Source organism: Pelodiscus sinensis, chromosome 8 (assembly GCF_052426305.1).
Source record: "Pelodiscus sinensis isolate ZL-2025 chromosome 8, ASM5242630v1, whole genome shotgun sequence".
NCBI lineage: Eukaryota > Metazoa > Chordata > Testudines > Trionychidae > Pelodiscus > Pelodiscus sinensis.
The window spans coordinates 46433660-46448709 of NC_143059.1; the positions used below are offsets into that span (position 1 = coordinate 46433660).

General features: G+C 42.6%; 1 protein-coding gene across 1 annotated transcript in view; it reads right to left on the reverse strand.

Annotated features, from left to right (window-relative positions):
- JAKMIP3 (Janus kinase and microtubule interacting protein 3) overlaps window positions 1–13899 on the reverse strand; it is an 87537-nt gene extending 73638 nt beyond the window's left edge. The window contains 1 exon segment of the mRNA XM_075935632.2: window positions 13670–13899. Coding sequence (XP_075791747.2) covers window positions 13670–13804 — 135 coding nt within the window. The 5' untranslated portion in view covers window positions 13805–13899.
- Between the last annotated feature and the right edge of the window lie 1151 nt (window positions 13900–15050).

Here is a 15050-nt window from a genome sequence, read left to right on the forward strand (position 1 = left end):
CTGTGTCCCGCTGTTTTATTTTCCCAACATATATCTGGATAGTTGAAGTCCCCCATCACCACCAAATCTTGGGCTTTGGATGATATTGTTAGTTGTTTAAAAAAAGCCTCATCCACTTCTTCCACCTGGGTAGGTGGCCTGTAGTAGACCCCTAGCATGCCATCACCCTTGTTTTTTACCCCTTTTAGCCTAACCCAGAGACTCTCAACATCTCTGTAGACATAAGCCTGTAGGCATAGGAAACACACAATTAACAAAAATAGAAATAATATGAAATAGTGAACACAATCTAATTAAGTTCAACATCCAGCTTGGAGGAATTGCATCAGAAACTAGCCTTGTGACTAGAGCCCTGTGTGGAGACAAAATTTGTATCTGCATCTCTGTCCACAAAAATGAGCAGTGGATATCGGCATCCACAACCGCAGATGTGGGTACCAATGGATATAAAGCAGATATCTGCAGAATTTCAGGGCTCTACTTGTGACACTTTTGAGAGTGGGTGATGATTAAAAAATAAATGCAGATTCTTTTCAAAGAAACACAAAAGTAAGGCAATTAAAAAGTTTAGATTCACCATGGTGTCTAATTAAACATGTTATCTAAAAAGTCATCTGGGTCAGACAGGTATGTTTTTTCAGTAGATAAATGTTTCCATGATAAATGCTTACCAGTGCTTTAAGCAAACCCTTTGCTTATATCTAAGATCAAACACCAAATCCCACTGGCTTTTCTCACATCCACACTATAATTTTAATAGAGAGGTAGCCGTGTTAGTCTGATCTTGCTGAAACAAACAGAAAACCTGTGCACCACTTTAAAAACTAACAAGATGGTTTAATAGGTGATGAGCTTTTGTGGGCTGAGGAAGTGGGTTTGGCCCACGAAAGCGCATCACCTATTAAACCTTCTTGTTAGTTTTTGAAGTGCTACATAGTTTTTCCTTTTCTATAATTTTATCACACTTTTAAAGCATCCAGGATTTGGCTGCAAAGGCATTTTATGCTGCTGGGTTGGCTGGATCCAAAATCCATTAATGCTAATGGAAAGACTCTTGCTGACTTCAGTGGACTTTGAATCAGCCTCTGCATGAACATATCTACTTTCTACTTCCTACACATTCTTACTTTCCTCAGAACTGACCAAGGTCAATCATATTGAGTCTGGATCACAGAAGAAGCACTATGCTTGCACTCTAGGGACCTCATTCAACAAAGCACTTAAATCCATGCTTGGGCCTAGAAAGAGAAACTGCTACTCCAGCATTAGGAAATACTGTCCAAGCTAGCAAGCAACTCAGCTTGTTGGATTAAAATGTTTGCATTAAAAACTGCTGAACACTACCTACTGAGCTGTTGCTAGATCCAAATCATACATTTCCCTACAGAGCCCCCTAGCCTGTGAACAGAACTAGACTTCTTTTCCCCCCTATCATCCTGAAATTTAAAATGACACCCTATAATTTTCACACACTTTTAAACACACCACAAGTCTCCTAACAAAAAATAAGGTTAGAGCATCAACTCACACACACTAACAAACTATCTGTAAGAAAATAGACTCCCAAGTCTAAAAAAATTATTAAAATTACAATGATAAAATAACATTTAAATAAATGTAGGCCATTTTACTGACTATTTTGCTGTCTGTTTGGGGGTTTCATCAAATCTGAAATTATTGAAAATAGAAGCAGTGTTATATAGTACTTAAAGCTCTAAACATTTACTGTTTGTGTGTTGTTAGACTGCGTTTAATAATGTCATTCCAGGAACGCTGCTGTGTTACATAAATGATTCAGTACTGCAATAATGTTGAACTGGTTGAACACCTAATTTGCAGGAGAATATTGGAACAAGCATTGAGTAGAGGCGCCATGTATTTTAAATGGAAATGAATTACAAGTATGCTGTCTATTCAAAATTCTGGAATATAATTGCTCATCCATAGCAAGATATCTTTTACTTATACCACTTACATCTGACATAACTTTCTTACTTTTTAATTCATGATTACTGGTTTTGTTGCCTTGCATACATGTTTATTTCAACAAAAGATGCACTGTTTATGTTGTCAAGCTGGTGTTATCATGGAAAGAAGAAGAAATGTCCAAATAAATATCACCTTTAATGACACAACAGATATTCATTAGGGAGGATTGGAAGCATGTTGCTATGAGGGCTTGTCAGATCAGTTATGATTTAGAAAATAAAATTACACTTAAGAACTATGGGGAAGATATAGTCTAGTACAACAGTTTACCACACAGTTGTTGATTTCCTAAGTATTTAAAGAGCTCTGGGAGATCATTGTCCCAAAGATGTGCCATACTGCCTCCAAGACAGAAGCATGATCTTTTCAGCGGTGTAAATCAACATAGTTCCATTGACTTGAAATGAGCTACACTGATTTACATCTGCTGTGGAACTGACCCTAACCTTTTAAAATAGCTCAGGTTTAACATCTCACTACAAAAGTTTTTTTTTTTCAGTTTAAAGAAAAAAATGGTCATTGTGCTTTAGATTTTGAGCTAGCAAGAGGTTTTTAAATGCCAATGGACTATCACTGCAGCACACATAAGTAGCACTAAGAAACACCTTAAAATAAGAAATGTTTACATAGCAAAAATAAAGGACTTGAAATTTTTCTTCCAGCTAAAAACTGCTTATTTCTGAAGCTTATTCCACAAATACAGATTGAGAAACCAAAATGAATTAGCCATATTTAAGAAGAAGCAACTCTCCTCTCAAATCACTCTGGGTACGTCTACACTACAACGTTAATTCGAACTAACTTAGTTCGAATTAGTTAATTCGAACTAAGCTAATTCGAACTAACGCATCTAGAACTAAAAACTAGTTCGAATTAGCATTTTGCTAATTCGAACTAGCAAGTCCACATTGAGTGGACCCTGAACAGGGCTTAAGGATGGCCGGAAGCAGTGCCGGCAGGGCATCAGAGGAGGACTTAGAGCATGGAGATGCTGTCTCAGGCTAGCCGAGCGCTGCGCTTAAAGGGTCCCGACCCCCACCCCAGACAGACAGTTCTAAGGGGTGCCCCGCTTGCAAAGCAGTCCTGCCTTGGATTGGCCGGACTACCCACACTGGGCACATCACACCACTCGGCCATCAGCCCGGCTGCACTTACCACAGGCTGCCATCTGGGGAGAGGGGCAATTGGGGGGCTGCAGGAGAGCTTCCACCCCCAGAAGCCCGCAGAGCCAGCCCAGTCCTCCCCATCGGGGGCTCGTACCCCATTCCTCCCTCACCTCCTTCCACTTACCCTTCCCTAGCCCCCCTTCTTATTGATGTACAAAATAAAGATAACGTTTCTTCCAACATTGACTCTGTCTTTATTGAACAAAACTGGGGGAGACTGGGAAAAGGAGGTGGGAGAAGGGAAGAGAAAGGCTGGGAGAGGGGAGGGCAACTAACATGATCAGGGGTTGGGAACAGGTCCCATATGAAGAGAGGCTACAGAGACTGGGACTGTTCATCTTAGAAAAGAGGAGATGCAGCGGGGACAGGATAGAGGTCTCTAAAAGCAGGGGTTGGGTGGAGAGGGTGCATTCATAAAAGTTCTTTCTGAGTTCCCATAAAGAAGGACTAGAGGACACCAAAGGAAAGGAATGGGTAGCAGGCTTGAAACTAGTAAGAGAAAGTTGTTGTTCTTCAGAAAGCAAATAGTTAACCTGTGGAACTCCTTGCTGCAGGAGGCTGTGAAGGCTAGAACTAGAACAGAGTTTAAAGGGAAGTGAGATAAAGTCATGGAGGTTGGGTCCATGGAGTAGTATTAGCCAGGGGATAGAAATGGTGTCCCTGCCCAAAGTTTGTGGAAGGGTGGAGAGGGATGGCACGAGACAAATGGCTTGGTCATTGTCTTCGGTCCATCCCCTCCAGGGTCCCTAGGGTTGGCCGCTGTCGGCAGACAGGCTACTGGGCTAGATGGACCTTTGGTCTGACCCAGGACGGCCATTGTAAGCTCAGGGCTCAGGGTCGGGGGTCTCAGTGGACCCCCTTGATTTTCATGCACACCTGCTCCTGGGTGGCCAGGCTGGCAGTTCTCCTGCCCTAGACGGCCACTTTCCTGTGCCTAGTGCGGAGATCGTGGACAAGGTCCACGATGTCCGCACTAGCCCAGGAAGGTGCCCTCCTCTTGCGGTCCAGGGCAAGCTCCCGGGAGCCGCCAGCCTGGTCCCGGGAAGAGGGGGTGGGCTGGGGGACATCGGGTGGGTGGCTCTGTGCCGTGCTAGGTGCAGGGTCTGCTGGCTGGGTGCTGGCAGGCTTGCACCTGGCACGGGCACCGTAGCCAGCCCGTGCCCCTTTAAGGGGTCCGGGGCCGGGAGGGGGGCAGACTAGTTTCCCTGGTGTTGGCCAGAGTGGCCACCAGGGAAAGCTGGGGAGGGCTAGCCTCCCACTAGTTCGAATTAAGGGGCTACACACCCCTTAATTCGAACTAGTAAGTTCGAACTAGGCTTAATCCTCGTAAAATGAGGTTTTCCTAGTTCGAACTAAGCGCTCCGCTAGTTCGATTCAAATTCGAACTAGCGGATCGCTAGTGTAGTGCCTATGAATGTTAGTTTGAACTAACGTCCGTTAGTTCGAACTAACATTGTAGTGTAGACATACCCTCTGACAGCTGTTAATAAGGAGTTCTGTAAACAAGCATTTTCCTTGTGGATCTTGGCAAAGGAAGTGTCAATCCTCCAGCCTTACCACATTATCCTTGTTGCACTGGTTCAGTGTTTACATTATATTCACATAGGGGAATAAATTACTAGTGTGCATGGCTTGTGCAATAATATTCATGCTGCTTAAGCCCGTTGAATATCTGGAGCCGAGTGGCCTCCATAGCTTTGTGAGCCATGACCGGGGATGTCAATATATGGATTCTTCAAATCCAGCAACCCAGGAAAATGGCATGAGTGGGGAGACAGTGGCTTCAGTTTCCTGGTGTGAATGCACTTCCATGGAAGATTTGAAAGGGTTTTAAATATTATTTCATTATTTGTTTAAGATTAATTTTTATTACTACTAATATTTTTCAAAACTAAACTGTGTATGGGTTTCCCTATTTTTCACACCTTTAAAGCTTTCTACAGACTAGCATGAGTAGTAATTGAGACTTTATCTACACTAGAAAGTTTAAAGCACAGCTGTGGCAGCACTTTAAACTAAAGTGGGGCCACTGCACAAGCACATTAACTACGTCTATCTGCAGCCTTCTTCTGCAAAAGCTTATGCAAATGAAGCACAGAGTAGAATATTGCTGTGCTTCATTTGCAAAATTTATTAGCAGCCATTTTTGTGCAAGAGACTTTTGCACAAAAAGGAGCTGTGTAGACGGCTCTTTTTTGTGCAAAAACCCCCTCTTGTGCAAGAGCCGTTCTTCCTGAAAAAATGAGGAAGAACAGCTCTTGTGCAAGAGGGTTTTTGTGCAAAAAGGAGCCATGTAGAAAAGCCTCTTACACAAAAACAGAGCCTCATTAATTATGCAAATGAGGTGCAGCAATATTCTGGTCCGTGCTTCATTTGCATATGCTTTTGCGGAAGAAGGCTGCAGTATAGACATAGCCTCAGAGAGCTACTGGTTCACACCGGCATTTTTAGCACTGTAACTTGCTGTGCTCAGTGGGTGAGTGTTTTTTCACACCCCTGAGCCAGAAAGTTAGAGCTGAAAATTGGTAGTGTAGACTTAGCCTGAGAAACCCTGATTCATTGTTCTTTAGTGACGTTAGTGAGAAAAATATCTTCCTGAAAGTCAGTAGGAAACCATTATGTATTTCTAATAACCTTGTATAGACTATATTACCATCAGGACACATCATACCCCAGGTGGGATGCATTAAGCTGTTGAACAGAGCATGGAAAAGCAGAGATGGATGTAAAGATGTAAAGACAAGCTCAATGAACTAGATAAATTCATGGAGGTTAGGTCCATCTATGGCTATTAGCAGGATTGGTAGGAATGGTGTCCCTTGCCTCTGTTTGTCAGAGGCTGGAAATGTAAGATAGGAGAGGGATCACATGTGATTACCTGTTCTGTTTATTCCCTCTGGGGCATCTGGCATTGGCCATTATTCAAAGACAGGATACCGGGCTAGATGAACTTTGGTCTGATCCAGTATGTCCATTCTTATGTTTTCAGATGATACCAAGCTGGGAGGGATTGCAAGTCCTTTGGAGGATAGGGTCATAATTCAAAATGATCTGGATAAACTGAAGAAATGGTCTTCGGTAAATAGGATGAAGTTCAATAAGAACAAATGCAAAGTACTCCATTTAGAAAGGAACAGTTTCACACATACAGAATGGGAAACAACTGTCTGGAAGGAGTACTGCAAAAAGGGATGCAGGAGTCATAGTGGACCACAAGCTAAATATGAGTCAACAATGTGACACTGTTGCAAAAAAAGCAAACATGATTCTGGGATACATTAACAGAAGTGTTGTGAGCAAGACACGAGAAGTAATTCTTCCACTCTGTTCTGTGCTGATTAGGCCTCAGCTGGAGTATTGTGTCCAGTTGTGAGCATCATGTTTCAAGAAAGATGTGGAAAAATTGGAGAAGGTCCAGAGAAGAGCAACAAAAACGATTAAAGGTCTAGAGAACATGACCTATGAGGGAAGATGGAAAGAATTGGGTTTGTTTAGTTTAGAAAAGAGAAGACTGTTTTCAAGTATTTAAAAGGGTGTTACAAGAAGGAGAGAGAAAAACTGTTCTCTGTGGCCTCTGATGATAGGACAAGAAGAACTGGGTTTAAACTGTAGCAAGGGAGCTTTAGGTTGGACATTAGGAAAAACTTGCTAACTGTCAGGGTGGTTAGAAACTGGAATAAATTGCCTAGGGAGGTTATGGAATCTCCATCTCTGGAGATATCTGAGAGCATGTTAGACAGACACCTGTCAGGGATGATATAGTAGGTGGTTGGTCCTGCCATGAGGGCAGGGGACAGGACTTGATGATCTTTCAAGGTCCTTTTCCGTTCTAATGTTCTATGATTCTATGACCTGCCTGGTCTCTTTTACAAGAAGAGAGAGTGTCACAGGATGCCAGATGGCGAAAGAGCCTGCAACACCATGTCCAGCTGTGGAGGGACATTCCAGTGGTGGGGTCCCACAGGGCTTCACTCCCCCCTCTAGGCATTGCAGTGTCTAGCCTAGATGAGAGTCCAGGCAGGCCAATTAGAGTGAGTGGCATTGCAACCCTAGGTCACAACTCCACTCACACAAATTTGACCCAGTCAAGAAGGCTGGGGCCAACCTAAGAGATGCTGCAGCCCCAGAATGGAAAGCCAAGCCTAGCTAGTCCCACAGCACAGGAGCTGGCAGGAGTGGCCAGTGGGTGATGAGTTTCGGGCAGGAACCAACCTCCCCAAAGAGGGCAGGATCTGACTGAAACCACCATAAGGCCTTCACTCCCAGATTATTTACTGGATCATCATCACAAAACATTTACAAATGATTCCTGAGCCCAAGAAGATTGAGGACCTCGGCTGTAAATTATGAGTTTCAGTATTACCGCATGAAAAATTACCCTGGGCTGCAGTTTCCCACACACAGTTAACCTGCAGACATGTCTAAAAAATCAAATTTGATTGAAATTGGTTTTGACGTCCATTTTTGAATTAATTTTACACAGCTATACAGCCACAGAAATTTGTGATAACTGGAGTACCTCTAAGGGGTCCGTGATAACCGAGGCACATACATCCACAATAACTGTAGAATGCCAGCGGCATCAGCATGGTTGGTGATAGAAGGGCTTTCTATTTTTTAACAAAAGAGCCAGAAAGAAGAAATAAGAGACAAAAATATATAAGAAATTAGGGGACTTCAGTTACCCTCAACCACCACTTCAGAACTCTGATTCAAAATAAGCATTCTTATCTAGGATAACATTTATGTATCTGACTGAAATTAATGCAGATGTGTTTAAGAGATATCCTGGCCTGGGATGGATTTAAGCGCATATCTAAGTTTTTTCAGAATCCAGACTTGTGCAAGTATCCTTGTGATACTGGTAATTCACTGAATTGTTTAGAACAATCTTTCCAATTTATCAATGAGGGCCTGATCCAGCTCTCATTGAGATCAACAGAACTCCTGTTTGTTTCAATTGTACTGGATCAAATTCCCAGAGCCTTTTGGTGATAGGGAAACTTGCATCTTTCACTTTTGCAAGCAAATTTCCTTCAACAGTGCCCATAAATATAATTGTACTGACTGTTTAAACTCAAACTCCAAAATTACACTAATTCCATTACAAAATTCCCACCAATAACTTGAAAGCTATGAGGGTATGTCTACACTACCACCTGAGTTCGAACTAGGGTGGCTAATGTAGGCATTCGAAGTTGCAAATGAAGCCCGGGATTTAAATATCCCGGGCTTCATTTGCATCTTGCTGGGCACCGCCACTTTTAAATCCCCGTTAGTGTGGACTCCATGCCCGCGGCTACACGAGGCACGGAATAGGCAGTTCGAATTAGGCTCTCTAATTTGAACTACCGGTACACCTCATTCCACGTAGAGAGTCTAATTCGAACTACCTACTCCGTGCTGCGTGTAGCCACAGGCACGGAGTCTGTACTAACGGGGATTTAAAAATGGCAGCGCCCGGCAAGATGCAAATGAAGCCCGGGATATTTAAATCCCGGGCTTCATTTGCAACTTCGAATGCCTACATTAGCCACCCTAGTTCGAACTAGGGTGGCAGTATAGACATACCCTGAGACACGATCATTTAACAGCATTTATGACATATTTATAAAACACCTAAGCTACCCAAAACATATATATCAGCCTTTGTCTCCACTCTCAATTGGCCCTTCTCCAAAATAAACTACTCAGAGCGACCTAGATACTCCCAAAAGCAGTAGCAAAAATCTTGTAGCTGTGTTGACCCTAAAACTAGTTCACAAAGGAGGAAACTCTGAAAATAATATATTTGCATAAGACAGATGTATAAATCTCTCTTGAGAAATAGCTATGTGGAAGTATAGACAATTCCTCAATTGGAAAGGTAAATTATGAAAATAAGAGGAAGGACTGAAATAAGTCAAAGGAAAAGACCAAATGTCTTTAAAGATCAACACCACATGAATCATAATTAGGCTTGGAAAACCAGAAGTAAAATTTAACAGCCCTTTGTACAGGTTGGACCTCCTTGGCCCGGCATTCTTGGAACCTGACTGGACCTGGATGAGGGATTTTGCCAGACCAGGACAGGTCATTCTTTGGGGGCCTCCTCATCACCAGCCTCCCAGTCATGGCCTCGCTGCCAGCCTCCCAACCAGCTCCTCCCTGGCACCAGCCCCTCCACATGCAGGGCTCCTGGCCCCACTGTGGCAGTCCCACTGCTGGCACCCACAAACCCACTGCCGGGCTCCCAGCCCCATAGGGCAGCCCCCCTGCTGGGTCCAGCTGATCTGCAGGGAAACAGCCCCACTTTGGGTCAGCCTTGCTCGGTAGCCTTGCTGTTTCCCAGCCTCACTGGGCAGATCTGTGCTGCTGGGCAACAACCCCACTCCTAGGTTCGTGGCCCCACTGCCAGGCAGCCCCGCAGTAGAGCTCCCTACTCTATGGGGCAGCCACGCTGCCTCCTAGTCCTGCCGCTCAGCTGAGCTGCTTGGCAGTAGCGGGGCTGCCAGGCTCCAGGGTGTGCTGCAGGGTGGCCCCGCTGCCTCCCAGTCTCACAGGGCAGTTTCACTGCTGGTCTCCAGCCCCACTGCTTCCCACCCTCCTCACCCGCACTCCCTGAAATGTTGGCACCAGGCAACAGCCCTACTCCTGGGCTCCCAGTTTCGCTGCCACAGGGCAGCCCCATTACTGCTGGGCTCTAGCCCCTGTTCAGGGCTCCCAGCAACCAGCCCTCCACAGGCACTCTCTGGCCCTGGGACATCTGAGGTCCTGCCAGACCAGGAAGTCCTGGTTAAGGGAGGTTCAACCTGTAAATGATCAGTAACGAAGCTAAAAGTCTGAAAGACAACATCCTGATTTTTCTGGATTTTATCACAATTAATCAAGCAAATAACCTTTGCAATTCTAGGTATCCTTCATCCACAGACCTCTAAGGGTACGTCTACACTAGCCCCCTAGATTGAACTAGGGAGGCTAATGAGAGCTAATGAGAGCTGTACCCTAAGTGCTTTATAAACATTAATTAATACAATGTAAGTATATACGTAAGTATTTATCATTCACATTGATTAGAGTAGTACATTGAAGAACACAGAAGTTAAGTGACTTACCCAAGGATACTCTTCTACTAGATTATTTAATAAAAATATACTTATGCAATACTCTGATTATTAGCAATTTATAATATAATCACAGAGTACATCTAGATAGTTTACCTATTGGCAGCAACAACATTGTTCTTATTCCAAAATGTAAGAGCTTCTCTCCTAATCTAAAATTTCCTAATCAACCCTTTCTCTCTGAAAAATTCTCGAATAAACACATAGACTTTGCACTGTGCCCAACTGTCAGCAAACTCTGACTCCATTATATGACTGGGTTACAGCAGGGTTCACCAGGATTCGCCCCTGGTGGGCTGCTGCCACTATATTTACCTATACCTCCACAGGAACAGGAGATCTCAGCTCAATTGGACAGGAACAGCAATCTGCCACTAAGGGGAACTGTAATCCCCTGTATCTGTGGTGTCTCAGGTAAGTATGATGGTGTATGGGCCCACCAAACCCTGACCTTGGTGGATCACATCTGGCCAGCAGGCCAGTATTTGCCCACCCCTGAGTTACAGGAAGAAAGTTGTAGAGTTCAAAAGTCTGGCTATTATAAATACTCTCTGTGTATTCTCTCCTTCGCCATCTCTCTTCCAAGCCATTTCTCCTGTTATACTTAGACCATTTTCCTCTCTATTCACATCCTAACCTTCAAACTACTATTCGGTAGTACTTATGTGCTGTAGTTCAAATTTATATGCTGGTGAAAATGTAATCTCTGAAATTTCAAAAAAATGTTGGCTTCAGTTGTCCCATCCACTTTGAGGCACATGCTAACAAGAAAAGAAGTGCAGTGCATTCAACAAGACTGTTGGCCATATGTGCAGCAGAGGGCAATAGCAATATAACAAATGACACGCACACAGACTTAATGCAGCAGATGAAAATAAGGCATGACAGCAGAAAATTGAGGTGTGTCTAAAGAAAAGGAAGCTGTGCTCTCCAGATGCCTGATGTGACTCTGAAATGTCTCCACTTCTGTTCATTTATTCTTGATTTGAGAGGACACAAACTGGCTGCATGGGAAGGGTAGTGAGGCACGCAGGAGAGTAGGCCAGGACGGGAAGATGATGTTTCTAGGAGATATGGCCAGGACTAGTCAGTACTTAATGAAGATAAGATTCCCAAACAGGCCTAAACTCAAGAAACACTCCCTCTCTCTTCAGAGCTCACAGTCACCAACTCTTAATCCTTAGAAATTAACTAGTGTTAAACACTAAACCCTGGTCTACCCCTTTTATTTCGAAATAAGCAGAGTGTTCACGCTACCAAACCCACTATTTTGCAATTTGTACTCCTGCTTTCCTTGGGGAATAAGCTTATTTTGAAACAGTTATTTCAGGAGTTATTTTGAATTTAGTTATTTCAAAATAACTTCCTAGTGTAGACATACCCTTAGGAATTAGTTTTCTGGTGGTTAAACTAAAGTCCTTTCTGTCCTCCTTTTGTGGCTGACCAGCTGAAATAAAAGATGGCACATTCTGCAGAAGTAGGTACACTTTATGTTGTATTTCAGCTCTTCTGAAAAATTAAATTCTAATACATGGTTAACTGAGATAGGGGGGGAGGTGACTTCATTTTAGCAAATTCATCAAAGCATAATTAGGAGTAAGATCCAAAACACTTTTATGTCTGGAAGACCAGATCCAAATTTCACTGTTTGTTGGCCTATAAAGGCATGAATCAAACCTGTGGCCTGGTTTGTGACTAGAGTTTGGAAAATCAGGGTCTCAGTTTTGGAACTTCATCTAAAAGAGTCACATACATGCAGCTTGAAGGATTGCTAGTAGAAACCCCAGATACATTTGGCATGAGTGTGAAGAAGGAAAGGACAAGAATAGTCCCTGCATCATACAAAGACTCTGCAAGGAAGATAAACATTTAGTGGAAAAGTATTCATGAGAGAGACAAAAGACTGGACAGCATTGAGCCTACCGCTACGAACATGCCATCTGTCTGGTTTGGGATAGAGGCTTATTTTCTTGTAGCTTTTGCTGGCATTTAGCTGTACTGTTTTTCAACTTCATTTCCTCCTGTCTCAAGCATTCAGTATGCAGCTGAGTCACTGGCTGCCAAGGAATTTGATATCAATATTCCTTTGCTTTTCCACCAAAAGGCTGCAACCTTGAAAGTACTATATATGATGAACTGATGGATTCTGACATGCATAGGGAATAAAATCTTTTAGCTCATATCATACTTTGAAATACAACTGATGAAATTTAAAAATGAGGAGTCCTGTGGCTCTTGAAAGACTAACAGATTCACTAAAATTGCTAATTTTAGTGAATCTGTTAGTCTCTCAAGTGCCACAGGACTTCTTTTTTTTCAGCTATAGACTAAGGCAGTTTTAAAAGTCATGATTATCTCTGTCTGCCTCACACAGAATGTCAGGAAAGTTGTTAAGGTTACATATATACATATATTATAACAATTTGCTTTCATGAAGAATCTTTTGCAGAATTTTTCTATAAGGCACAAAATACTTTTACTGTTCCTAAACAGGTCAGCAAACTTCTAAAAGCAAATCCAAGCTTTATGTTTCTGAATACTCAGCCATGTAATCTAATTTGCTACCATAGTTCAGAATTAAGGAACAAATTGTCCTGAGTATAAATTACCATGCCTGCCTGTTTGATGTGTACCTTTAACAAATTAATGATAGTATCGTCCCTTTTTTTCTGATGGATAGTACCTCCTGATAATATATCTTTTTCCACCAGAGGGGCCAATTAGACTATTAAATAAGGCATTAAGACATGGATTTGTGCAAAAATATAATTCATCAAACATAACTTGCAGATTTCATACTAAAAGTAAAAAGTAAAGGAATCCATGTAAAATTTACTGCACTATTTCATGAGCAACCTTCTCTCAGAAATACTTAGCACTATTTTATTAAGAGTTATTGCATATCTTGGCTCTAATTTACTCAGATTACGAACTTTCCCCAAAGAACACATAAAATGCACCCCAACAAAAATGCTGCAGTACAAAGCCAGTTCTGACACTGTAAAGGTACACCTACGCTGCAGTGCTATTTCTGGATACTTCTAGTATCCTAAAATAGATATTCTGTGTCTTTTAAACAGCTGTCATTTCAAAATAGATTTAGAAATAACGGCCTTGCTATTCCAACATTCCTGTAAACCTCATTCCAGGAGGATTACGGGACATTTCGGAATAGCAATTTATTTTGAAATTAAAATAAACCATTTTGAAACACACTCGAAATAAGCTATGCCATTTGCATAGTTCAAATTGAGTAGCTTATTTTGAGTTACGAGTGCAATGTAGACGCATTCATAAATGAAAAAATTCCATATTGTACCTCACCCACCATTGTGGAGAGCTGGGAAGGAGGGGTGTTTAGAAAATAACAGATATATATTTTTTTAATTAATGAAAAAAAAAGATGCACACCTTACTCTTCTCTTGTTGGAGCTCTATTTGAATGTCTGTTAGTTTTGTCCTGAGCTCTTCATTGGCAGCTTGTAAGACAGCTAAGGCATCAGGCTTTTCTCCCTTAGCTCGGCTGCTGGCACTCTTCTTTGACATTGTGAGGCAGCGTGATAGGGAGGGTGAAATCCCAAACAGAGAGAACCCTCCGTTCCACCACTTGAGGCTTCTCTTCCTTGCCTCTGTCCACTACATTTTCTTACTCACCTAGAAAGAGGGAATCACAACTGTTATGAAAGTGCCAGAGTTTAGCAGGCACCACAATTAGCAAATAAGAATATAACGAGATCCTTTGTAGTGACTTAAGGCCAGACTTCAAAGCAGTTCAGGATGAGTTACTTCAGAGTAATACAATATGTCACAGTGACTAATAGCCTACTGTTTCCCCCGGTATATCAACTTGCATAACTCAGCAAGTCTATGGTAAACAACTGCCAACAGATTATTTTAATTTTCATGCATCTACAAAGATTAATTAATGTATCAAATAACAGACTACAACAATGATATTTATAAAGAGAGACAGTGCCTGTGAGTCCTCTTAAAAGTAATATGAACTGTATGTTAATACGATAGAAGAAGAGGCCTGAAGATGAGCTCTGAAAGTTTGAAAGCTTATCTCATTCATCAACAGAAGTTTGTCCAGTAAAAGGTATTTTCTCACACACTTTGGCTATGTCTACACTGCAAGTTTTTGCGGCAGAAAATATGCTAATGAGGGTCTCATCAGCATAAGTTGCAATCTCATTAGCATATTTTCTGCCGTTTCTTTTTGTGCAACGGGGTTTTGCACAAAAAGAAGCAGTGTAGCCACTTCTGTTTTGTGCAAAAACCTCATTTTGCGCAAGATCCTTATGCCTCTCACGAAGGCTTTGTCTACACTGCAGGGCTTTTGCACAAGAAGCGTTTTGCGGAAGAGATCTTCCGCAAAAACTTCTTGAGCAAAAGTGCATCCACACCTCAAAAGCACATCGCAAAAGAAATGTGCTTTTGCACCAGAGAGTGTCCATACTGCATGGATGCTCTTGCGCAAGGAAGTTCTGATGGCCATTCTATGAATGGCCATCAGAGCACCTGTGCTTTTTGTGATAGGCTCTTTCTGTGCCAAGAATCCCTGTTGAGCATCCACATACCGTATTTTCCAGCGTATAAGGCGACTGGGCGTATAAGACGACCCCCTAATTTTTTAGTTAAAAGATAGGATTTCGTCTTATACCCCAGCGCCCCTCCGCCTCCTTTGCTCCCGGTGTCCCTGGTCTGCTGGAGACGGTCCCCAGCAGACCAGGGACACCGGGAGCAAAGCCTCTGAGGATGCCCCGGAAGCGGGACAGCCCCGGCGCGCCTG